The sequence below is a fragment of the Sapajus apella genome, unplaced genomic scaffold (genome assembly GCF_009761245.1).
Source record: "Sapajus apella isolate SASKATOON/1434 unplaced genomic scaffold, GSC_monkey_1.0 scaffold174, whole genome shotgun sequence".
Lineage (NCBI taxonomy): Eukaryota > Metazoa > Chordata > Mammalia > Primates > Cebidae > Sapajus > Sapajus apella.
The window spans coordinates 192,181-218,686 of NW_022437114.1; the positions used below are offsets into that span (position 1 = coordinate 192,181).

Genomic DNA, 26,506 nt, shown 5'->3' on the forward strand with positions numbered 1-26,506 from the left:
AAAAAAAAAAAAAAAAAAAAAAAAGAAAAGAAAAGAAAAGAAAAAAGGTACTCAATTCATGTTTCAGACATAGAGAAAGGTAGGCCTTAATGTTATTATTTTGCTTTTTTTTCCTCCATAAAAAGCCTATGTGACTGCTTCAGGCCTCTGCAGCCTGAAGACTGTATCTAATGAACATGCAGGCAATAAACAGCCCAGAACAATCCAGGCTAAATATTAAGAGGAACTTTTGGGCCACCATGACCGTCAACCACCAGAGTACTTTTCTATAGATATTATTTTCTTGGGAGTCAGAGTTTTGGGCCTGATACTTACTACCTTAGGGGATTCTGTTGCTAGGGTTTCAGACTCTTCATCAATAAAACTAATACAATTACCTTGATCACAGGATTGTTGTAAAGACAAATGAGGCAATAAATGTCAAGGTCTAGGAAAGTTCTTGGAACCGAACATGTGATCAGTAAATGTGAGGCTTTTGGATGATTGTTGAAAAATGGAATTGTTACCCTTTAAGAGGCTTAGGAGACTTCCTTGAAAGGTGTGGCAAAATAATGACCCCTAGATGCCTGCAGGCTAATTTCCAGAACCTTCGACTATGTTACCTCACATGGTAAAAGGGACTTTGTAGGTATGATTAAAGTAAGGATCTTGAGCCAGGGGTTATCCTGGATTATCCAGGAGGGCCAGGAGTGTGGCCTCTTCAAATCACTCTACTCTGACCTTCTGCCTTAGAAGGGCCCTTAAAGATGGAGGTAGTGGCCTTGAGTCAAGGATATGTGCCACCTCTAGTAGCTGGAAAAGGCAAGGGGGCAATTCTACCCTGGAGACTCCGGAGGGAAATCAGCACTGCTAACAAATGAAACCCACTTTGGACTTCTGTCTGCAGAGCTATAAGGTTATAAATGTGTTAAGCCACTAAGTTTGTGATAACGTGTTACAGCAACAACAGGAAACTGGGAAACTGATAGAAATGAAAAGTTTCATGTTACAGTGATCCCAATTAGCTCAGTATCCATGTTATATATTTTTTTTTTTTTTTTTTTTTGAGAGGGAGTTTCTCTCTTGTTACCCAGGCTGGAGTGCAATGGCGCGATCTCGGCTCACCGCAACCTCCGCCTCCTGGGTTCAGGCAATTCTCCTGCCTCAGCCTCCTGAGTAGCTGGGATTACAGGCACACGCCACCATGCCCAGCTAATTTTTTGTATTTTTAGTAGAGACAGGGTTTCACCATGTTGACCAGGATGGTCTCGATCTCTTGACCTCGTGATCCACCCGCCTCTGCCTCCCAAAGTGCTGGGATTACAGGCTTGAGCCACCACGCCCAGCCTCCATGTTATATTGATAGAAGACATGATTCTGAATGGAATGGGGAAGGGAGGATTTCATTTAATTCAACAATGATTGGGAGCCTACTGTGAGGAAGGCAGGCACTGGACTAAGTGCTGTAATAGACACAGAAAATAAAAGACAGAACATGTGAAGAACTATTTAGCACAAAGAACTGTTTAAGAGACAACAGAAGAGCTAGGATGGAAGTGAGGGCCCATGAAGGAAGAGGAGTCTATGCTAGTCCCTGAGTAGGAATTCAGGGGATAAAACAGTCTGCAGTTAGACACACAGCCTCTCCCCTTAAAAAATGCAAGACCAGGCCGGGTGTGGTGGCTCACACTTGTAATCCCAGCATTTTGGGAGGCTGAGGTGGGTGGATCACAAGGTCAGCAGTTCGAGACCAGCCTAGCCAACAGTGAAACCCCATCTCTACTAAAAATACAAAAATTAGCTGGGCATGGTGGTGGGTACCTGTAATCCCAGCTACTAGAGAGGCTGAGGCAGGAGAATTGCTTGAACCTGGAAGGCAGAGGTTGCAGCGAGCCAAGATTGCGCCACTGCACTCCAGCCTGGATGACAGAGCTAGATTCCATATCAAAAAAAAAAAAAAAAAAAAAAAAAAATCTAAGACCAGAGGGTAGATGGATGCCTGAAGAAAACCTTATAGGACAATGTGGACAGAACACACATGGAACCCAGCAAAAAGCATCAGTGTCTTTGAACCCCAGCTCTGCTCTCTTAGACATTCTGAACTGGCCTGGGCTCCAGGGACCTGAGCCCTCCAAATTGAGGCCCAGTGGCAGCACTGAGCCAGTTTGATCTGGATCTTAATTCCAGCCCCTCCTACCACTTTCTCTCTGAACTTGCAATTCCTCAGATATTAAAGGAACCTAACAATTACCACCTGAGGGTCAAACTGTCGGTCTAAAGCACCTCCGGGGCCCGGCCCTCAGGAGAGACAGTTTTTACTCTTGATCCCCCTGAGGAAACCGAGTCCAGGTCCCAAGCAACCCCCAACCACTGTGACTCACCCTGGAAGATCTCCTGCCTGGTAGCTGCCACTTTCTCAGGCTGTTTGACTGCTGTGATGGGGGTGCTTTCTGCAGGAGCAAATACACATGGTGACCAACAGCTGCTGTCATGGGGCAGTGTAGTGTTGACCCCAGTGCTATGCTCAGGAATTATAAATACCAGCCCTCCTGAGAGTGGGAAGCATAGCACATGTGAGACAGCACATGTCTCTGTGTATGTGTGTCTTTATTTTCTGAAGCCAGAGGTGGAAAGGATCATTTCCTCCTCCCAGCATAACTCCCACCTGTCCCAGTTAGGTTTAGTGGATTTGCGGCCAATGCAGACCCTCTGACAGAGGCCTGGCCTTGATGGCCTCTGGGAGGAGTATAAGTGTTACCTGTTCTCTGCTCTGCCATGGGTGCGGTGGCCAAGGGCACAGACTTGAGGTCAAATGGCTTTTCTGATGGTTCTAGAGTGTACTGCTGCAGAGCCCTCTCCAGACCAGGGATGGACACAGTCAGACCTACAGGCCAGTGGAAGAGAGGTCACCATGCTCCTAGGCAGAGCAAAATGCACACCAGGGACCACCACGTAGGCCCTGGGGTCCTAAAGTTACAAGTTCTGGGTGGTATGATCCTGAGAAAATAACTTAACTCTCTAAGCCCCTGCATTCTCACCCACATCCTCCTTTACAGGACAGGTATGGGGAGTAAACATATATACAAAGTAAAAACAAACAAACAAAAAAGCATATATACAAAGTGACTTGTAAAGGGTAAAGTACTGTAAAAATAAAAAAGTTTGTATTAATGATGAGCATTTCAATTCACTGGATAACTTCCACTCACACTTGCGTGACCTGTATGATCCGGGACCTCCTGAGGTCACCATGATGCCATGAGGTTGCCAGGCAAGTCCAGCGAAGAGCATCTTACCTCGGATTTCCCCTGCCCCGGGAGTGATGAGAAGAACCACAGCGCCAGTAAGGTGCTGAGTCCAAGAAAGCTAGGAAATGACTCACCATTTAAGATATAGCCTGCATTGAGGGCCTTCTGCTTCTGCTCCAGGACATTTAGATAGAAGGTGGCTCGGTCCCTTACTTCATTGTCATCATCCATCACACACCTGCAGCCGGGACACAAGGTGGTCCTGACTGGGGCCCAGCAGGGGTGGCAGGAAGGATCCTGCAGGGCTTCATCAGAGGCAAGTCCATGGGGGTAACAAGTAGACTAGTGGTGGCCCAGGCTGAGGGTGGAGGGAGTAAGGAGAGGCCACACTCATGAACATAAGAGTTCTTTCTGGGATGAGGAAATGTTTTAAACTTAGATTGTGGTGATGGTTCCATAACTCTGTGAATATACTAAAACCCATCAAACTACACATCTTAAATGGGTAAACTGTATGGTACGTGAATTATATCTGAATAGAGCTATTTTTTTTAAATGGACAAAATAATTCAAGTTACCAATTGTCACATCTGGTTGGTGTGATTCACACAGCATTGTTTTTCATGCTTTTCTATGCTATTTTTTTCTACAGTCAGTAGCTGTATAACTTTTCTCTCCCCTTTCAATTAAGAAAAGTAAAGACAAAGGAAAGCTGCTTGGGTCCAAGGGAACATTGTCCCCATTAGGACCCCTGGGTCTAGACTCACCTCTTCAGCAACACCAAGATACTGGGTAACATCTCTTCATTCTGGGCTCCAAACTTGGCCAGAGCACTCACAGCACCTGTGTTTAGGAAGCAAATGTGATTTACCCCATGCACCCTGACAACTCACTGTTTGGGCACTTCCAGTGCTTAGAATGGGTCTTCAAGTAGAAGAGCCTCAGAGGCAAGAAGTCTCAAGCCAGGATGCCCAAAGTCACTACCAACACAGTGAGTGGCTTTGGTTGGATCTTGGCGCCATCCCAGGCCTCAACTTCCTTATCTATTTAATGGAGAAGGGAGCCAGATGGGATCAACAGCTCCCATTCTAGGGTTCCAGGAGCTATTTTCAAATTAACCATGATGAGGTCACAAAAGCTGGCTACAATGTAAAGCTCCTCACATTCCATATCCAAATGGTGGCAATTTGCAGTTAAGGCTCAGAATAATATAAATGAGAAAAGGAACAATTACTTAAGAATTATCAATTGCTGAAAGAAGAAAATCTGTCCTGGGGGGACGTGAAAAGAAATTAAAAATAAAGAATAGGATGATTGCTCAATGAATTGTAAACTTATATAAATGGGTGAACTTTATGGCACGTGAATTTTATCTCAACAAAGCTTTTTTTTTTTTTTTTAAAGCTAAACATCAACATATAGTGAAATTTTTTAAAAAATCACTTCGGGCGCGGTGGCTCACACCTGTAATCCCAGCACTTTGGGAGGCCGAGGCGGGGGGATCACGAGGTCAAGAGATCGAGACCATCCTGGTCAACATGGTGAAACCCCGTCTCTACTAAAAAATACAAAAAATTAGCTGGGCATGGTGGCGCGTGCCTGTAACCCCAGCTACTCAGGAGGCTGAGGCAGGAGAATTGCCTGAACCCAGGAGGCAGAGGTTGCGGTGAGCCGAGATCGCGCCATTGCACTCCAGCCTGGGTAACAAGAGTGAAACTCCGTCTCAAAAAAAAAAAAATCACTTAAGGCAGGGCACAGAGGCTCTGTAATCCCAGCACTTTCAGAGGCTGACGCAGGGGGATCGCTTGAGCCCAGGAGTTCATGACCAGCCTAGACAACATAGAAATATCCAGTCTCGGTTAAAAAAATACTTTTAAAAAAGCCAACAAATTACAGACGTTAAGAACCACGGCCAGGGCCGCGCACAGTTAGTGGCTCACATCTATAATCCCAGCACTTTGGGAGGCCGAGGTGGGTGGATCCACCCTGGGCAACAAGAGTGAAACTCCGTTTCAAAAAAGAACCATGGCTGGGCGCAGTGACTCACGCCTGTAGTCCCAGAACTTTGGGAGGCGAAGGAGGCCAGATCACAAGGTGGAGATTGAGACCATCCTGGCCAACATGGTGAAACCTTGTCTCTACTAAAAATAAAAAATTAGCTGGGCATGGTGGTGCACACCTGTAGTCCCAGCTACTTGGGAGGCTGAGGCAAGATAATCGCTTAAACCCAGGAGGCAGAGGTTGCAGTGAGCCAAGATCGTGCCACTGCACTCCACTCCAGCCTGGCGACAGAGACTCCATCTCAAAAAAAAAAAAAAGGAACATTCAACTAGATGACATGTAAAGTCCTGCCTACAATATTATGAAAAACAGCTTGTGTAGCAACAACATTGAGTGCACATGTCTCCACTGGAGGCTCAGGTCCCTTTGCTGGAACATTCATTCAAAAGCAAGCTAAGCTTCCAAGTTCAGCCCTGGCTTAGACCTACCTGCCCGGACTTCCTCATGCTCCAAGACCACTCGGTTATAGATGAAGCGGATGTACTTTGAGGGGTTGGTGGTCTTGGGCCCCTCCTGGCCCAGGAGATGCAGAATACGGGTGGCCAGCACTGTGAACTCGCAGTCCTCAATGAACTCGCAAAGATGTGACAGCCCTGTCTCCTTGCTCTCTGAGTTCTCCTCAATGATGCTGATGATACAGTCCACAATGGCGCGCTTATACTCAAAGCCACCCTGCAGAGAGAAGCTGAGCTGAGCAAGGAGACTGCTCTCTCCAGAAAGGAGTTGAGGACCTGAGCTGGACCAAGGACAGTGATCCAAACACAGAACCTGGAGACAGGGCACTTGTTTCTCTGGGCCTCTATCACTCTCTCCTGTCAAACAAAAGGCTGGTCAGGTGCAGTGGCTCATGCCTATAATCCCCAGCACTTTGGGAGGCCAAGGTGGGTGGATCACCTGAGGTCAGAGATCAAGACCAGCCTGGCCAACATGGTAAAACCCCGTCTCTACTAGAAATACAAAAATTAAGCAAGCCCGGTGGCAGGTGCCTGTAATCCCTGCTACTCGGGAGGCTGAGACAGGAGTAGTGCATGAACCCAGGAGGCAGAGGTTGCAAGGAGCTGAGACCTCGCCACTGCACTCCAGCCTGAGCAGCAGAGCAAGACTCGTACTCAAAAAAAAAAAAAAAAAAAAAAGACTGCCGTCATGCATACAGTGTCTCCAAAATGCCAGGCCTGGCCAGGCATGATGGCTCACACCTGTAATCCCAGCCCTTGGGTGGCTAAGGTAGGAAAATCACTTATAGCCAGGAATTCAAGACCAGCCTGGGCAACACAGCAAGACCCCATCTCTACTTAAAAAACAAACAAGGCCAGGTGCAGTGGCTCACACCTGTAATCCCAGCACTTTGGGAGGCCGAGGCAGACAGATCACAACGTCAGGAGATTGAGACCATCCTGGCTAACATGGTGAAACCCTGTCTCTACCAAAAATACAAAAAATTAGCCGGGTGTGGTGGCATGCACCACATACCTGTAGTCCCAGGTACTCGGAGGCTGAGGCAGGAAAATTGCTTCAACCTGGGAGGTGGAAGTTGCAGTGAACCGAGATCATGCCACTGCACTCCAGCCTGGGCGACAGAGCAAGACTCCATCTCAAAACAAAAACAAACAAAATCACCAAAGTGCCCAGCCCATTAGCTGACGACTCACTAAACATTACTGCCCTTCTGTAACATTCTTGGGAAATCCAAAGACACTCAAGGCAATGGCTCCTCTACTGCCCAGTTGAAGGAGCACTCTGGTCTGGGTGAAAGGGGTACCATGTATCTGGGGAGCAAATCTACTCCACGAACAGTTGCTATTGTTCCTAAGAATTAACGCTTTTTGTTGAGATATCCAAGAAAGGTGGCATAAATGAATCAGTAATTCACATCAGGAACAGAAATAGAACCAATGTCACATTATTGGCACCAGTTTCACAAGAAACCACCCATAGAGCTCGTGGAATGGTCCAGAATATTTCTGCACTAGCGTCCACAGAAAAGAACATGCATTTTCCAATCTTCTGCACAAGCATTACTCAGGACATTCAATTTTTAAAGTCAGGCTGGTGAATCAGTTATTCCCGTAATTACTAGCAACTGGTGCGTGTTTACACATCCACAAGGAGCTTAAAGGGCTGCAGGCACCATGAAAAACAGCTGGTTAACAGGCTGACATGAACGCACTCACAAATCTGAGCATGGGGCCCAGTGGTCAGGTCACTCCCTGCACCAGGAGACCTGACATACCCCAAAGGCCCCTGACTCTTACCTCTTCCCGAAGCATGGTGAACAGGAAGTTCATGAGGACAGCATGTTTGCGAGGATACTTCTGACACAAGGCACTGATGGCCTGGACAACCACCACCTGAGTCAAATAGACATGCATGAGCAGCAGGCTCTGCCACCAGGATGAGGTGACTCAGCTCCCTGAGTGCCAAATGAGTCCTTTCTTAGGCAAGGCCAGGCCTTGCGCATGACACAAGGGCAAGGAGACCAGAGGAACTCAACCCCACACTTGGGAGCACACAAGCCCTGAGGGTCAGACTCTGAGACTCTGGGTCCCCGAAACTCTGCTCTTCTACTCAGGCTTCTTAAAAGTCTCTGAGTTCCCTCTACCCAACCCGTCCTGCTTCTCCCCCGACCCCTGGCTCCCACTGATGGTTCCCACCCATCATCTCCTCTGATTCCTATTTGGTCAGGCCTGTGTCTTGTCTATTCTGTCCCTGGCCACTTCTCTTCTCACAGTCTCTTCAGCAATCTTATCCCCTTCCATGGCTTTAACCACCTCTTATATGCTACTGACTCCCAATATTTATCTCCTGTCTGAGCTCAAGATCTGCCATTTCCAACTGCCTGCCAGACAACTCTACCTGGTATCCACAGCACTTCAAACTCCACGTCTGCAACCACAAAAATCTGCATCTCCTTCTCCTTCCTTCATCAAATACCCCACTTTTCCTCCTCCAGAAAACTGGTCGAGAGCACCACTGTCAGCTCAAAGTAGAAAACAGTATTATCTCTGTTGACATCCACCCCTCAACCCTCACACAAACCCTCAACAGGCTTATTCCTCAAAAAGCTCTTGCACTGTCTCTCCTCTCCTACTCCCGCCGGTTCAGGCACCATCCTTTCCTTCTGAATTACTCCAACGGTCTCTTTACCCAGTCACCCCTCCACTCTGCTCCAGAAAGGCTTTTTTTTTTTTTTGGAGACAGAGTCTTGCTCTGTCACCCAGGCTGGAGTGCAGTGGCACGATCTTGGCTTACTGCAACCTCTGCCTCGCGGCCAAGTCAAATGATTTTCCTACTTCAGCCTCCCAAGTAGCTAGGACTACAAGTGGGAGCCACTACACCCAGCTAATTTTTGTTTTTTAGTAGACACAGGGTTTCACCATGTTGGCCAGGCTTATCTCAAACTACTGATCTCAAGTGACCTGCCCACCTCCGCTTCCCAAAGTGCTGGGATTACAGGTGTGAGCTACCACGCACAGCCAAAGTGCTAGGATTACAGGCGTGAGCCACCGCGCCCAGCTCTGGCTAATTTTTTTTTTTTAATTTCTTGTAGAGGCAAGCTCTCACTATGTTGCCCAGACTGGTCTCAAAATTCAGGCCTCAGGTGATCCTCCCTCCTTGGCCACCCAAAGCACTGAGATTACAAGCATGAGCCACCGTGCCCAGCCCCAGAAGGATCTTTCTAATATGCAAATCTCACTGTGTCATTTCAGCCTACAAAGCATTCTTGTAACCTACAGGCAGAGTAGACTGCTGCCTACTTCACATAATCCACACTACAGAACTTACCACAATATATTATTCATATTGTTGTCTGCTCTTATTAAAACTCTCCAGTGACTTGCTACATTGTTCTATCAATTAACAATTGTGAAATAACAGAATTACAGAAATTGAGAACAAATTAATGGCTGCCAGGGGTTAGGGATAGGGAGGTAGGAATGGGCGTGGCTATGAAGAGATAATATGAGAGTCTTCTGGAGATGGATAGTTGAGTGTCTTCATTGTGGTGGCAATTTTGAAAGTCTCCATGTGACAGCTTTCATACAGCTTCACACACACACACACACACACACACACACACACAGGAGTTGCCTGTGTAGCTGGTGAAATGTGAATGAGCCCTATGGATCGTGCCAGTATCACTTTCCTGGCTGACACTGCCCTGTGCTTGTGTGGGTTGCTGGCACTGCAGGAGAGGGTTGATGGAGGGGTGCACAGGACTTCTCAGTATATTTCTTTGTAACCTCCTATGAATTGTTTCAAAATAAAAGTTCAAAAAAATACTCAGATCCTTCTCCCTGCCCCAAAAGAATACTTTCCAATGTCTTCCTTGCAATCAAAACTCTTTACCTGACCATGGGCCTTATGTGATTGAGCCCTGTCTATTCTGACTTTGCCACCTGCACTGGCCCCACAGCTCTCCCACCTGCTAGCCTTCTCTCTCCTTGACTTGCTCCTGCCTTTCCTCCCAGGTTTTCCCATGGCTAGCTCTTTGTACCTATTCAGGTTGGAGCTCAAACATCACCCTCCAGAACAACCTTCTCAGACAGGCCATGCTTCTCCTGTGATCACCCCTGCTGTATTTCTATACTCTTGACTGCAGTACCCATGCCTGAGATGATCCCGTCTACTCCTTTCTTTACCTGTTTACTGTTTCTCTCCCATCCCTAGAAAGGACGCTCTGGGAAGGCAGGCACCTGCCTTGTTCACTGCTATGTTCCCCTCTGATCACTCTACATAGCAGACAGCAAGTGCTCAAGAAATACTTGGACAACAAATCAATGAATCCTTAACTGGCCTGGAAACTACTCTTCTTTCAGTACTAGAGGACAATATAGATGAAGGCGTGGAGGCAGGACTGCACACATTTCTCTGAAGGCCAAACCTCTGCAGAGCAATGTGCTGGCCTCCTCAGTCCTCAAGGCTGACCAGCCCTTCAGGTAAGTCCTGACAGGAGGGCTGTGGCCACAGAGAGCAGGGACAGAGCTCCCTCCTTACTCTGGGGTCCATGGGTATCCCAGGGGTAGCGGGTACCTTGAATTCATCCGAGATCTCTGACATGAAGGAGGAGATCTGCTTCATGAGGCGGTCAATGCTGCTCTCGCTGCCTGTCTTAAGGAGGGTGGTGATGGCCAGTGTGGCAATGCTGCGGTTTGAATCTGTGACCAGGTTTTCCAGATCCAGATTGCAAGCTGTCACAGCCGACGGATGCTTCATGGCAACCTGTTTTGAGAGGACAGGGACAGAGAGGGCAGGACCTCAGTGCTGTCACTTCATTTCATGGTTTGGTCCAGTCAGATCATCTCACCATCCAGAAGAAAGTAACTGTGACCAGGGCTACATCTTTTGCAGCCAGATCAGAGGCAAAGACATACCTCCAGTTGGATTAGACAGCTTCTTCCAACCCCCCACCTGGACTCTTACCTTATTAAGGGTGCGAACAGCAGCATAACGGAGAGCAGCCTTGGGTGAGCTGCAGAAAAGCTGGAGCACTGTGGGGAGATGGATGCCACGTGTCAGGTTTTGCCTTCACTCTGGGCAGCTGGGAAAACTGGGGGCAGCTGTTCTGACTCAAATCCTCTGCTCAACTCATTTCCCTGCTGACACTGCCACCCCAGTTCAGGAAAGAGAGCTCTCCTCAACCTGGCACCTAAGCCATGGACAGAGTTCACAATGTCTGTGAGCACCCAGGGGTTCCTGTGAGGACTGTTATTCACTGGGCATCTGCTGTGTGCCAGGTGCTGTGCTACACAGTGGACATGCCTCACTTCTATAGCTTGCAGCCCCACTTTACAGGTAAGGAGACTGATGCACAAAGGGAAAGCAAACAGACTTTAGGTTGGCAGCCAGTAAGTGGCAGAACTAGAATTAAATTCCAAGACTGCCGGCAACTGCAGCCTGAGCCCTTAACCTCTGTGAAGTAGCATTCCACTCCTCTCTCCTATTGTGTCTACTGGAGCCAACAGAACTTCCCCCCTCAGCACTGAGTACTGCAGAACGAAGTCCTCCCTTAAATAAATGGTTGATTCCCTTTTACTACATGAGAACCATTCGGGTACCTTATCTCCCTTACCCTGGCTGCCAGGAAGCTCAGAGCTAAATTTGGCACTCAATCATAGGAGTAAAGATGACTACTGTTTTCTGGAATATCTACGTTCCTTTCTTCATAACTTGGCTTTTATTCTCTAACAGTTAAAAAAAAATTTTTTTTAATGCTTTTTTTTTTTTTTTTTTTTTGAGATGGAGTTTCGCTTGTTATCCAAGCTGGAGCGCAATGGTGCAATCTCAGCTCACCGCAACCTCCACCTCCTGGGTTCAAGCAATTCTCCTGCCTCAGCCTCCTGAGTAGCTGGGACTACCGGTGCGCGTGCCACCATGCCCAGCTAATTTTTGTATTTTTAGTAGAGACAGGGTTTTACCATGTTGACCAGAATGGTCTCGATCTCTTGACCTCATGATCCACCCACCTCGGCCTCCCAAAGTGCTGGGATTATAGGCATGAGCCACCGTGCCTGGCTTCTTAATGCTTACTTTGAAGATCCTACTTTATTTACATCTTTCATTATTCTAGAAATATGGGGGATATAATAAGAATGAATGAAGGCTGGGCGCAGTGGCTCACGCCTGTAATCCCAGCACTTTGGGAGGCTGAGGCGGGTGGATCACCTGAAGTCAGGAGTTCAAGACCAGCCTGACCAACATGGTGAAACCCTCTCTCTAAAAATAAAACAAAATAAAATAAAATAAAATAATAAAGAATGAATGAATACCCAAATCAGTGTATGAATTCATTAGTTCTTCTTTTTTTCTTTTTTTGAGATGGAGTCTTATTCTGTCACCCAGGCTGGAGTACAGTGGTACAATCTCGGCTCACTGCAACCTCTGCCTCCTAGGTTCAAGGGATTCTCTTGCCTCAGGCTCCTGAGTAGCCAGGATTACAGGCGTGCATCACCACACCCAGCTAATTTTTGTATTTTCAGTTCAGACGGGGTTTCACCATGTTGGTCAGGCTGGTCTCGAATTCCTGACCTCATGATCTGCCCACCTCAGCCTCCCAAAGTGCAGGGATTACAGGTGTTAGCTACCATGCCCAGTAGTTCTTTTTTCATTTCTAAGGAGGAGGGGAGACTTCTCTCTCCAAACATCAACTCCATCTCTCTGCCTGATATTTATACTGTTATAGCAGAGAATAAGAAAAATAGGAGGCCCAATCATTTCTCAAAACCTGCAAATCTAACTCTCCCACCACATCTTTGCTTTCCAGGGACCTGTTCTAAAACACACCCCACTTCTCTTCCACTCTGAATCTAGGTTTCTCACCCTGAGCGCCTCTCCTTTTCTAGCCTCTCAACATACCCGCTTTCCAGTATCAACCACTTTGCAACTCTTCACAGGCTTTCTCCTCCCTGACAGGGGGATTCCCATACCTTGTGTAGGGTGCTGCACAGAAAAGACTCCAGGACTCAAGGCTGCTAGACTCCCCTTAATAACAGAAAACAACGGTTGGGCGTGGTGGCTCACGCCTGTAACCCCAGCACTTTGGGAGGCCGAGGCAGGTGGATCACAAGGTTATGGGTTTGAGACCAGCCTGGCCAATATGGTGAAATCCCATCTCTACTAAAAATACAAAATTTAGCTGGGCATGGTGGTGGGCACCTGTAATCCCAGCTACTCAGGAAGCTGAGGCAGGAGAATCGCTTGAACTCAGGAGGCAGAAGTTGAAGTGAACCAAGATCACGCCACTGCACTCCAGGCTGGCCAACAGAGCAAGACTCCATCTCAAAAAACAAAACAAGACAGCAAACAATAAACATGTTGCCTTCTAAGCAATTTGTCTAGATCCCACATTTTCTGTCTATAAAACCCTATGTAATGGGTATGACCTATCATCCACATCTGAGAAAAGAAAGGGAAACATAGAGAGGATGGGTGGCCTTGCCAGGCTCGCCCAGTTGGTAAGCAGAGCCAGGGCTCTAACACAGGCTGCCCTGCTCCACTGCTGTAGCCAGAGGCTCAGAATGACCCTTTATACTGTTCTCTCCTTCACCTGGAAAAGCTCAGCTCCAGTTTACAGGCACCAGTTTCATAGATCCTGAGTTCCTCCACCAGGCCTCCTCCTGTGGCCAGCCAACCTGACAGGTTCCAGAGTGGACCCAAGCCTTACCTCAGCCTCTTCAGCGGTCCTACAGCCCACCCCCAAAATGTGACACACATGGGGCTCCAGCATAGTGTCTGGGCAGGTGCTTCCTAGGTATGGACTCCTTAACACCAGTCTGTGGCCTATTTGAGATCATTTTCTTTCTTTCCCGCAGCCCCTGACCCAGGCCTAGTTCCTGGCAAGCATAAACATGTGAGGCTGGGGTAAGGAATGCCCGGTGACCTGACACAGCTGGGGCCAGCTCTTTGGCACTGCAGCCTGGCAGATTGACAATGGCTGAGGCGGCTTCATACACCACCATCTCATGCTTGTTGCGCAAGCAGCTCTCGATGAAATCAAACAGTGGGCTGTCACGGCTACAAAAGAACACAGGGTGACAAATAAAGGTTAGGGATGGCCCAGCATGGTAGGGTGAGTGAGGCATCATCTAGCTGGTGAGAGACGAGAATCGTTACCTGCCATCCTCCTCTTCTAGCTGCTTGCTGGCCACCCGGATCATCATGCAGTAGGCAAAGGGAGACTTGAGGCCGTGCCGGGTGACCTTGCTGATCATCTTATTGACAGCCAAGCGGTCATTCTTACGCACATGGTACAGGAGCCCTAGTGCATGGTACTACAGGACAGGAGACAGTAACAGAGTACAGATGTATGACTTTTGGGTATGCTGGCCGTGTGGCCCTGGGCAGGCCCTTCAGCCTTCTCATTTCTACGATGAGCACAGTAGCAGCCAGCACACAGAGTGGCTGTGACAACTGCCCCAGGTACTCCATGTATACAGCCCTCCATACAATGCTTCACAAACCACAGGAGTATATCTGTGGTTCTTGTTCCCACCCCCACTTCGGCAAGAGCCCTAACAGGCAGCATAAATACAAGTATGGAAAGGGACAACAAACAGTATAAAAATGAAAGCAGTGTGAGACACCTGGTGCTTTCACTAGGAGAGACAGAAGGCGGGAGCCAGACCTTGAGCGTGGTCATGTTTGTAAGTCACTGTGTGGGACACCTTAGCTATGAAATCTTGCATTGCCCACAACAACCCTGCAGGTAGACAGTTTTATCTCTGACTTGCCTGAAGACTCCTGGCTGGTACTGACAAAGCTAGGTCTGGAGGGGCAAAAGTCCAGCAACTCCCTTTCTAGAGATGTGAGGTCTCAGTTATTTCCTGTCCTCAATACTCTTTTCTGTTTCCTAAAGGAGCGGCATTTGAGAGCAAAGATATGGCAACTGTGCATGCCTTCTACGTGGGAAGCTTATCCCGCTTCACAAGTGTTTTGAGTGGCCACAGCTGGCCCTGAAGACAAGAATCACGCAAAGGATTAGAAGGCAGATGAGAGAGATGAAGAGAATATATAAACACACAGGGAGTGCCAACAGGCAGGCCCCAGATGGGTCACATGTTACACACATGATCTCAGTTCATCCTTGCTGCTTTGTGAGGCAGTAACCATTCACATTTTACAGACAAGGAAACCAGGACTCAGAAATAAAAGGAAAGCCTGGCCTAGGTCACAAACGAACCATAAAGTAGATGGAAGCCTCACCAAGGTAATTCCACACATCGTAACAAAGCCAGGTTGGCAAAGGCCTAAATTTAGGCAGTCCTCTGCCTGCTGTGGCCAAGTTTGCCACATCATATGCTCTAAAACAATATTCAGCTGGTTATCAAAACACTTCAATATTTCAGCACCAGCTGGTAACCAGTCTCTAACTCAAGCCCTGCAAGTGGTACCCTGAATTCTCTAACCCAAGACCTCCCAATTCTTCCCATGATCCAATGACAAAAGGATTAAAGGCTGCTATGGCCAGGAGTCACCAAGGATCTCGGTGGCAAGTGTCCATGCCAACTGGCCAGGGCCTTACCACCTGCCTGAGCATTTTAAATATCACTCCCTTGCTCACATCTCACCTGGACCATGATGTTATCACTGGATGCCGCCTCCTGAGCCTCATTCACCCAGCGCTTGACCACGTCAAAGCTGCATTTCAGTAGGTGCTGTGGGCAACAGGGCACATTAAGGGGCAGATAGGAAGTGTCCCCATCACATCTTCTGGGCCCAGTTCCGGTCTTCCCTCAGACACAGCTCAGGGGCTCACCACTGTCGTAGTCCTCAGAGACCACGGACAAACTCAGGATGCTCCCACCCTCACTGTGCCTGCCCAAGGCATGGGTCAAGGCCATCCACCCACACCCCTCTTCAATCACCCCAGAGTTCCTCTGCTGTCTTCACTGAGGAGGGTGGGACTCTCAGGCTTGCAGATACAGAAATATATTCTTTTGGCCAGGTGTGGTGGCTCACGCTTGTAATCCCAGCAATTTGGCAGGCTAAGGCAGGTGAATCACTTGAGGTCAGGAGTTCAAGACCAGCCTGGCCAACATGTGGAAATCCCACCTCTACCAAAAATACAAAAATTAGCCGAGTATGGTGGTGCACACCTGCAATCCCAGCTGCTCAGGTGGCTAAGGCACACAAATCGTTGAGCCAGGGAGGCAGAGGTTGCAGTGAGCCGAGATCACGCCACTGCACTCCAGTCTCGGTGACAGAGAGACTCTGTCTCAAAAAAAAAAAGAGAGGCTGGGTGCAGTGGCTCACCCCTGTAATCCCAGCACTTCGGGAGGCCAAGGCAGGTGGATCACAAGGTCAGGAGTTCAAGACCAGCCTGGCTAAGATGGTGAAACCCCCATCTCTACTAAAAACACAAAAATTAGCCAGGGGCAGTGGCAGGTGCCTGTAATCCCAACTACCTGGGAGGCTGAGGCAGGAGAACCACTTTAACCCAGGTGGCAGAAGTTGCAGTATGCTGAGATCGCGCCACTGCACTCCAGCCTGGATGACAGAGTGAGACTCTGTTTCCCAAAAAAATAAAGAAATAAATATTTTCTTTTTCCTACTAGAATGTGACTCTGATATTTTCTTCAATTTTCTGCTCCACCCCTAGCAGGATTCAGCAGCAGCTACACACCAAGGAAGACACGAGAGCAGAGCTGGAGACACTGGGCACCTTGTCCACAATGGCCTGTTTCATGTAGCGCTCAATAGCCTGCAGCATGGTGCTCTGCGGGGACAAGGAGCAGGGTGAAGGAGACCCAGTCAGTCTTTGACAACTCTCAGGGGTGCAGGAATGGGGGCAGGGAGGAGTATGAGATGGAAATAAGTGTCTTGTGCTCCTCCACACCACCCCACCCCACATCACCTGGCTCAGTGAGATATGGGACAACCCAAAGCAAGCAAAAGTTGAGGCCGAGAGCCTCAATGGAGAGGTCAGGAAGCAGGGAGGGACTGGTATGACTCACATCGGTGATCTGGCAGAGGGCTCGCACGGCCGGGCCCCGGTAGTTGTCTTCTTTCCCAGTCATGTCTTTTGTTAGGCTGCGGGGAAGAAAACATTGTCACCACGCAGAGAGCCTGGGCCTGCTCACTCGTCTCTAGCTCCCATCACCACCCTTGCCCAAAGTACTACACAAGCCTCCTAACCAGTGATCTGCCTTTATTCTTGCCCCTCCAGGCCTAACTCCACACAGCTGCTGGAGGGAGTTTGATAAAACTCAAAACCAAACAGTTTATCCCCCTGCTTTTGCTAAAAAGTTTCCATGGCTTCCTACTGCCAGTGGCCTGAATATAACTCCTTGAACTTCTCCAACTGGCCATGTTCACTCCTCTCCAGCCTTTGCACGTACTGTTTCCTCAGCCTGTAGCACTCCTCACCCCTCACCTCCACTCTGTCCTACTCTTTTTTTTTTTTTTTGAGAGGAAGTCTCGATGTCACCCAGGCTGGAGTGTGCAGTCTCAGCTCATTGCAACCTCTGCCTCCCGTGTTCAATCTCTCCTGCCTCAGCCTCACAAGTAGCTGGAAGGAATTACAGGTGTGTGCCACCATGCCAGCCTAATTTCTGTATTTTTAATAGAGACAGGGTTTCACTATGTTGGCCAGGCTGATCTTGAATTTCTGACCTCATGATCCACCCGCCTCGGCCTCCCAAAGTGTTGGGATTACAGGCGTGAGCCACTGCACCTGGCCATTACTTTTTTTTTTTTTTGAGATGGAGTGGTGCTCTGTTGCCCAAGCTGGAGTGCAGTGGCACGATCTCAGTTCACTGCAACCTCCACCTCCCCAGTTCAAGCAATTCTCCTGCCTCAGCCTCCCAAGTAGCTGGGATTACAGGCACATGCCAACACACCCAGCTAATTTTTGTATTTTTAATAGAGATGGGGTTTCACCATGTTGGCCAAGCTGGTTTCAAACTCCTGACCTCAGGTGATCCACCCGTCCCGGCCTCCCAAAGTGGTGGGATTACAGGTGTGAGCCACCGTGTCCAGCCTGTCCTACTGTTTCTTACTCATCCTTCAGGACTCCACTCAGATCATTCCTCTAGGATGAGTTTCCTAATCAAAATCAAGCTGGGTGCTTTTCTGGTCTGCTCTCACAGCCCATCATGCTTCCGTGATAAACCATATTACGCCCTACCTTAATGACCTAATGCCTGGTTATTTCTCTGTAAATTCTGGGCTGAAGAGACCATGTCTACCTTTTTTGCTGCTACATCCCCAGAGCTACATACAGGGACTGACAGGCAGGAGAACTGCTTGAGCCCGGGAGATGGAGGTTGCAGTGAGCCAACATAGTGCCACTGCACTCCAGCATGGTGACAGAGCAACGCTCCGTCTCAAAAAAAAAAAAAAGAAAAGAAAAAAGAAAATATTTGGGAAAGTTCTAGGCTGGTTTGGCTAAGAGAAATCAAGGAAAGGAAGAGTTTGTGTCCAAGTCAAGGGCAGAGAATTAAAATGGAAACAGCACACCTGGAGGCTGCCATGGAGTGGGCAGCAGTAACTGAAGGATAAAGGAGACAGAAAAGGAAAGGGCAGCTGGCAATATGCAACCAAAAGCCTCACTGTCTGGTACACACAAGAAAAAATGGTCTGTCAATGGAACCCATCAGAGGAGCCACCCACAACCCCATGACTTGCCTGCTGGTGACAATGATGACATCCTCTGCGATGCAAGACATCTCCTTGATGGTCAAGTAGCACATTCGACGGAGTGTGGGCTGGGAGATAGGTGGGAAAAGCCTATCAGCCCAGGCTTACTGAGGGCCAGAGTCGGGAGAAGGAATCTCCTATCTACACAAAGGCAGCCCACACTGACTGGTGGGGCCAGCTCCCCTTGGCCCCCCATCACCTTGTCACAGCTGCCACTCTCAAAAAAAAGCTGGGTCGGGGCACTTACATCATTGGACTGAAAGAGCTTGGTCATGGCAAAGAAAGCCTCGGTTGCTTCCGTGGTCCCCAGGTGCTCCCCCTGTGTTAATCAAGAAAGAAGTCTCAGCTTGGGACAGAGTCGTCAGACAGCTCTTCCTGCAGGATCAGCCCACACCAGATCCTCAGATCCTAAAGAGGCTCAAAGGCAACATGAGACTTGGATGCTGAGGGGACCCAGAGCTGCACTGTTGTTTACAACCATACAGAGGCTGTCCAATAGCCTAAGAGGGATCATGATTTGTCCACTCCCCTCCAATCCCCCAGCACCATTCTCCCTACCTCCAAGCCTCACCCTGTTACCTGGTTTATGAGATAAAGAATCTTGGTGAGGATGTGGGCACATTTCCGAGGGTTGATGGGAGTTTCATTAAATACACGGGCCTAAGAAGAAGTAACCAAGGATGTTATCTTCCAGCCTAGTTCATTTCCCTTCAAGTATATTCAATGTCTGAGAAGTCTCAGGGTAAAGAGACTTGTCTAAATAGGGCTTTCTGGGTATGCAACAAGCTTCTTTTCATAAGGAGTTTTTTTTTTTTTTTTTTTAACTCAACTACTAATTATTCTTAGACTCTTGTGTAAATATTAGTTAGGGATGTGCTAACATGCCGATTAGCAGATACTTAGCAAATATCTGCTAACTGGAAAGAGAAACAATGAATGACAACAATAAAGAAGTAAGCGGCTGGGAACGGTGGCTCATGCCTGTAATCCTAGCACTCTGAGAGGCTAAGACAGGTGGATCACCTGTGGTCAAGAGTTTGAGACCAGCCTGGCCAACATGGTGAAACCCCGTCTCTACTAAAAGTACAAAAATTAGCCAGGCGTGGTGGTGGGTGCATGTAATCTCAGCTACTCAAGAGGCTGTGGCAGGAAAATTGCTGGAACCCGGTAGGCGGAGGTTGCAGTAAACAGAGAACATGCCATTGCACTTCATCCTGGGCCGACAACAAGGAGACTCTGTCTCAAAAAAAAAAAAAAAAAAAAGAAAAGAAAAGAAAAGAAGTAAGCATAACTAACTGTCTCCAGGAACAAAGTTTTCCTGTCTTCCAGGCACAAGTTTTCTCCCGTGTTGCTCTTTAAAACAATACTTTGAACATGCTGGTATTTCAGTTGCACTGATGGCAAATATTTATGATGGAAGCTAGAGGGGAGCAAACATCACTTGCCTCCTGGAGTACCGCACTCTTCTCAAGGTGCTGGAATGGGTTGGAGCCTCCACCTACAGTCAAGGACAATGGAAAAGGCAGGTTGTGATTCTGAACTTCGAAACTCTCCCAGACAAAGATAAAGGGAAGATATCCCTTCCTAGTAAATCTAGTAAAGTTCAAATTCATCAGCAATGGCAATCAAGGCTCTATACTCTGTCTAGGGATTCTACTAGTCTCCTGCAATCAGGTGGGCTCCATTCTACCTCAAACCACTCACAATCTCCCAACAGCCCTGGTACAGTCTTATGCTTCTCAACGGTGCCATGTCTTGCGTTCATTTATATAACTCGTAATTATCTAAGGCCCTATGTGCCAGGGACCATACCATCTTCCTGTAACCAGTTCCTTCATAGCAGACATCACATTTGCAAATAATGAGATTATCTGGTTGATGTCCATCTCCTCCACCGTGTGTGCGACCATTCTAATATTCCCAGAACAGTCACTGAGTGTCCTACTTGCTCTGTTGCAGTATCCAGGACACCATACGGTGCCTGGCATACAGTAACCGCTCAACATACTTTGCTGAAAAAATGAATGATGGGGTCAGAGTTCCCAGCCACAGGACACTGGCTCTGCAAATTACACCCCAGTTTGGCCAGCACCAACATAGCCCCGGCGAACCTCAAGAGATTGGACGAAGAAAGTAACAAGAGACCATTCGGCCCGGTGCCCTCCTTTGACAAACGGGCAAACTGAGGCCTAAAGAGGGGCGTGACGCGCCCAAGGTCACTCAGAAAACTGCAGTCCGAGCTTACAAGCGTGAGACAGCCGAGCATGCTCGGGCTCTCCGAGGCCTGCCACTGACTAGCTGCGGACCCTGGCACAAGCCCCTGCTCCTCACTGGGCCTCAGAATCCGGGTCAGGGCAGAGGCCTCAAAGGAAGGCTCGGCGAGTGGGGGATCCGGCCTCCCCTCAGGCCCAGGCCTGGCCCTCTCACCTGACTCCTCGTCCTTCTTGTCGAATTTCTTCAACATAGTGGAACCGGTGACTCGCAACGCAGCAACGCAATGCTCGAGCAGCGCGGCAAGGAGTAGCGGTGCGACGATGGTTCTGCAGGGACCACTTCCGGACTCCGACCCGCCACGTCGCCCTGCACTCTGCGCACGCGCACTCCGCGCTCTGCGCCTGCACTTATTCCGGCCGCCGCAGCCTGTCGGTCTCCGCCAGAGAAGGAGTGGGAAAAGCCGGAGGGAGGGGCGAGGGCCTAAGTAGGAGGGGCGAGGGCTGGGTGCGGGGCTTGCTGACTAGCGTAACTCTGCTCACTACGTCTCTTTTCTAAGGAAAGAGGAGAAGCCCCTGCCTCGTTGTGTTGTGGCCTCAATCTTTGTGGCTTTCGCGTGTGAGGTTGGTGGCACACACTGGCCCGCAGTTAACACCCAGTTGATGTGACCGATCTATTACTATTATTGCCACCTTGCGAGGGAGACTTGCCAGCCGCTCCTCGCTTTCAGTTTCTTTCCCCCGCCTGATTTCCTCCCTAGCTTTATTTTTACTTTCTGGCATTTAATTAATTAATTAATTAATTAACTTACTGAAACGGGGTCTTGTTCTGCTGCCCAGGCTGTAGTGCAGTTGCGCGAACTCGGCTCACTGTAGCCTATACCTGCCGGGCCACCGCACCAGGCCACTTCCTTGCTGTTTTTTTTTTTTTTTTTTTTTTAAGACAGGGTTTCACCATGTTGGTCAGGCTGGTCTTGAACTCCCGACCTCAGGTAATCTGCCCGCCTTGGCCTCCAAAGTGCTTGGTTTACAGGCGTGAGCCACCACGCTGGGCCGCTGTTTTTTGTTGTTGTTTGTTTGTTTGTTTTGTCTTTTACTCACCTTAGTGGATAATGTTGTCACATAGTAGTTGCTCACTGAGTTCTCGTTGAATAAGTGCATGAAATTGCACTTTTATCATATCCACCGAGCCCTAGCTCACCTGCTCCTGATGCAAATTGTCTTGTATGTTATCAAGTTTAAGGGATCTAACTAAACAGTATGGAACTTCAATGTTGTTTTGTAAATACTTAGGATAATTATGGAGTGCCAACTAGATGTGCTGCCTACATGGAGAGGTGGGGGGGGCGCGTGGAAAGGAACAGAAAGGGGAAAATGACACTCACCCAGGGTTTATCTTCTTGGGGACCTATGCAGGACACCCTGAAGTTAAAGTAAACACAGTGCATGCCAACGAGCCAGATTGCATTGGCAATGGCAAAGTTGCGATAGCCAAGTGCTGCAACACGTTGCCCATAGCCCCAGCTTGCCTGGGGAGGGGGAAGCCTGCAGTCCTGTGGGCAAGAGAAGGAGTGGGCTGTGGGAGGCTGAGGCAGAGGCCCCAGGTGAAAAGGGTGGCGCCAAAGCACTAGGAGGTGAGATGGGGGAGAGGCCAGACCTTAGGGTCATGGCTTCGCAGAGACTAAGGCCTGGGGCAACAGATCTTGTGACAGGTAAAATTGTGACGACCCAGAAAGATGTTCAAAATCTTTGATCAGTAACCCTACCCCTAATCAGGAGGAAATTGTTCAAAAGAAGAAAATGAGGCTGGGCAGTGGCTCAAGCCTGTAATCTCAGCACTTTGGGAGGCCAAGGCAGGTGGATCACCTGAAGTCAGGTGTTCCAGATCAGCCTGACCAATGTGGTAAAACCCCGTATCTTGTAATTCCAGCTACTTGGGAGGCTGAGGCAGGAGAATTGCTTGAACCTGGGAGGTGGCGGTGGCAGAGAGCCGAGATCATGCCATTGCCTCCACCCTGGAGCCTGGGCAACAGAAGCAAAACTATGTCTCAAAAAAAAAAAAAAAGAAGAAAAATGAAGTTGCCTGCTGCAGCAGTTTGCAACAAAATAGTTGTAAACACCCTAAATGTTTATCAATAAAGGAATTATTAAGAAAATTATGGTACATTGAGGACTAAACTATGATTTTTGTCTTTTCCCAGCTACTCCAGGAGACTGAGGTGGGAGAATCTGTTAAGCCTGGGAGGTCAAGACTGCAATGAGCCATTATCATGCTGCTGTACTTCCAGCCTGGGCAACAGAGCAAGACCCTATCTTTGTTAGCAGTAGTCTTTTTTTTTTTTTGGAGACGGAGTTTTGCTCTTGTTACCCAGGCTGGAGTGCAATGGCGCGATCTCGGCTCACCGCAACCTCCGCCTCCTGGGTTAGGGCAATTCTTCTGCCTCAGCCTCCTGAGTAGCTGGGGTTACAGGCACGCGCCACTATGCCCAGCTAATTTTTTGTATTTTTAGTAGAGATGGGGGTTCACCATGTTGACCAGGATGGTCTCGATCTATTGACCTTGTGATCCACCCACCTCGGCCTCCCAAAGTGCTGGGATTACAGGCGTGAGCCACCGTGCCTGGCCCGACCCTGTCTCAAAAAAATATACAAGTGTACAATTCAGTGGGTTTTAGTATATTAAAAAAGTTTGTGCACCTGTCCACATTAATTGGAGAACATTTTTATCACCCCAAAAAGAAACCTCTTTATCCATTAGCAGTCACTCCCCAGTCACTCCTCTGCCCAGCCCCTGGCAACCACAGTTCTACTTTCTGTCTCTAAGATTTGCATATTCTGGATAGTTCGTATAAACAGAATCATATGCTATGTAGCCTTTTGTGTTTGGCTTTTTTTCATTTAGCATGTTTTCAAGACCCGTCCATGTTATAGCATGAATCAGTACTTCATTCCTTTTGTAGCTGGAAAATATTCCATTTTATGGATTTACCATACATTGTTTGTTAATCAGTTGATAGACTTTTGGGTTGTTTCCAGTCTAGCTTTTGTGAATAAAGCTGTGAATGCTGTGAACATTAATATACAAGCTTTTGTGCGACCCCGTTTTAATTTCTCTTGGGTCTATACATAAGAGTGGAATTACTAGGTCATATGGTAACTATGTTTAACTTTTTGGGAACTGCCTAAATACTTTTCCAAAGCAGCTGCTCCATTTTACATTCCCACCAGCAGTGTATGAGGGTTTCAATTTCTTCACATCCTTGTCAACACTTATTGTCTTTTTGATTATAGCCATGCTAGTGGGCGTGAAGAGGTTTCAAGTTGCAGTTTCCTGATGGCTACTGATGTTGAGCATCTTTTTACGTGCTTATTCATCATTTGTAAACCTTCTTTGAAGAAATGTCTGTTCATATCCCTTGTTCATTTTAAAATTCATTTATCTTTTTATTAGAGTTGTATGAATTCTTTATATATTCTGGAGTCTAGACTCCCTCCCCACCTCTTTTTCTTTGGATCAGAGTCTTACTCTGTCACCCAGGCTGGAGTGTAGTGGCTGGAGTGCTCTTGTTTCCCAGGTTCAAGCAATTCTCATGCTTCAGCCTCCCTAGTAGCTGGGACTACAGGCAGGTGCCACCAGGCTTGGCTAATTTTTGTATTTTTGGTAGAGTCAGGGTTTCACCATGTTGCCCAGAACTGGTTTCCAACTGCTGGCCTCAAATGATCTGCCTGCCTTGGCCTCCCAAAGAGTTAGGATTACAGGTGTGGGCCACCGCACCCAGCCTCTAGACACTTACTAGATACACGATTTGTAAATATTTTCTTCCATTCTTTTCACTTTCTTTATAGTGCCCTTTGAAGCACAAAAGCTTTTAATTTTGATGAAATTAAATTTGTCTATTTTTTCTTTTGTTGGCTTTTAGTCATATCTAAGAAATCATTGTTTAAGCCAAGATCATAAAGATTTACTGCTATGTTTTCTTCTGAGAGTTTTATGGTTTTATCTTTTATGTTTAGGTATTTGATCCATTTTGAGTTGGGGTTTTTCTTTTTTTTTTTTTTTTTTTTTTGAGACGGAGTTTCGCTCTTGTTACCCAGGCTGGAGTGCAATGGCGCGATCTCGGCTCACCGCAACCTCCGCCTCCTGGGTTCAGGCAATTCTCCTGCCTCAGCCTCCTGAGTAGCTGGGATTACAGGCACATGCCACCATGCCCAGCTGAATTTTTGTATTTTTAGTAGAGACGGGGTTTCACCATGCTGACCAGGATGGTCTCAATCTCTTGACCTCGTGATCCACCCGCCTCGGCCTCCCAAAGTGCTGGGATTACAGGCGTGAGCCACCGCGCCCGGCCTGAGTTGGGGTTTTTCTTGTTATTTTTTTTTGAGACGAAGTCTCACTCTGTTGCCAGGCTGGAGTGCAATGGCATAATCTCTGCTTACTGCAACCTCCACCTCCCAGGTTCAAGCAATTCTTCTGCCTCAGCCTCCCAAGTAGTTGAGACTACAGGTGTGTGCCACCACACCCAGCTAATTTTTTTTGGATTTTTAGTAAAGACGGGCTTTCACCATATTGGCCAGGATGGTCTCGATATCTTGACCTCGTGATCCGCCCACCTCAGCTCACAAAGTGCTGGGATTACAGGCATGAGACACCATACCCGGCCTGAATTAGTTTTTATACATGGTGTGAGATCGGCGTCTGACTTCTCATGCTTTTGTGTGTGGATACTAGTTGTCCCAGTATGGTTTGTTGAAAAGACTCTTCTTTCCCTCATTGAATTGTGTGGCACCTTTGTTGAAAATCAATTGACTGACCAGGCATGGTGGCTCAGGTCTGTAATCCTAGCACTTTGGGAGATCAAGGCAGGTGGATCACTTGAGGTTAAGAGTTTTAGATGAGCCTGGCCAACATAATGAAACCCCATCTCTAGTAAAAATACAAAATTAGCTGGGTGTGGTAGCAGGTGCCTGTGATCGCAGCTACTTGGGAGGCTGAGGCAGGAGAATCACTTGAACCTGGGAGGTGAAGGTTGCAGTGAGCAGAGATCACACCACTGCACTGCAGCCTGGGCAACAAGAGTGAGACTCTATCTCAAATAATAATAATAATAATTAATTTAAAAATACTTAGCTGGGCGTGGTGGCAGGCACCTGTAGTCCCAGCTACTCAGGAGGCTGAGACAAGAGATTGCTTGAACCCAGGAGGCAGAGGTTGTTGTGAGCCAAGATCATGCCATGGCACTCCAGCCTGGGCAAGAGAGCAAGACTCTATCTAAAAAATTAAATAAAATCAATTGATCATAAATGTATGGGTTTATTTCCGAACTCTTGATTCTGTTCCATTGCTTTATATACTGTAGTTTTGCAAGATGTTAATATTGGAAGAAACTGGGCAAAGGGTATGAAAGATCTCTCTGTGGCCGGGTGTGGTGGCTCACTCCTGTAATCCCAGCACTTTGGGAGGCTGAGGCAGGTGAATCGCCTGAGGTCAGGAGATCAAGACCAGCCTGACCAACATGGTGAAACCCCATGTCTACTAAAAATACAAAAATAGCCAGGCATGGTGGCATGTACCTATAATCCCAGCCACTCAGGAGGCTGAGGCAGGAGAATCACTTAAAGCTAGGAGGCAGAGGTTGCAGTGAGCTGAGATCGCCCCACCATACTCCAGCCTGGGCAACGGTGAGACTCCATCTTTTTTTTTTTTTTTTGAGACGGAGTTTCGCTCTTGTTACCCAGGCTGGAGTGCAATGGCGCGATCTCGGCTCACCGCAACCTCCGCCTCCTGGGTTCAGGCAATTCTCCTGCCTCAGCCTCCCGAGTAGCCGGGACTACAGGCACGTGCCACCATGTCCAGCTAATTTTTTTTTTTTTTTT

At 48.0% G+C, this 26,506-nt stretch overlaps 1 protein-coding gene across 1 annotated transcript in view; it reads right to left on the minus strand.

Annotated features, from left to right (window-relative positions):
* The window catches only part of COPG1 (COPI coat complex subunit gamma 1), a 29,053-nt gene extending 8,026 nt beyond the window's left edge, over positions 1 to 21,027 (minus strand). The window contains exons 1-18 of the mRNA XM_032267975.1: positions 20,850 to 21,027; positions 19,868 to 19,920; positions 19,002 to 19,082; positions 18,670 to 18,741; positions 18,411 to 18,490; positions 16,739 to 16,814; positions 16,408 to 16,500; positions 15,353 to 15,439; positions 13,899 to 14,056; positions 13,666 to 13,799; positions 10,710 to 10,777; positions 10,320 to 10,508; positions 7,541 to 7,636; positions 5,717 to 5,960; positions 3,995 to 4,070; positions 3,362 to 3,465; positions 2,738 to 2,863; positions 2,361 to 2,429 (exon numbers count right to left, since the gene is read on the minus strand). Of these exons, the coding sequence (XP_032123866.1) occupies positions 2,361 to 2,429; positions 2,738 to 2,863; positions 3,362 to 3,465; positions 3,995 to 4,070; positions 5,717 to 5,960; positions 7,541 to 7,636; positions 10,320 to 10,508; positions 10,710 to 10,777; positions 13,666 to 13,799; positions 13,899 to 14,056; positions 15,353 to 15,439; positions 16,408 to 16,500; positions 16,739 to 16,814; positions 18,411 to 18,490; positions 18,670 to 18,741; positions 19,002 to 19,082; positions 19,868 to 19,920; positions 20,850 to 20,886 (1,843 nt within the window). The 5' untranslated portion in view covers positions 20,887 to 21,027. The remainder of the gene's footprint in view (positions 1 to 2,360; positions 2,430 to 2,737; positions 2,864 to 3,361; positions 3,466 to 3,994; positions 4,071 to 5,716; positions 5,961 to 7,540; positions 7,637 to 10,319; positions 10,509 to 10,709; positions 10,778 to 13,665; positions 13,800 to 13,898; positions 14,057 to 15,352; positions 15,440 to 16,407; positions 16,501 to 16,738; positions 16,815 to 18,410; positions 18,491 to 18,669; positions 18,742 to 19,001; positions 19,083 to 19,867; positions 19,921 to 20,849) is intronic.
* Positions 21,028 to 26,506: the final 5,479 nt, after the last annotated feature.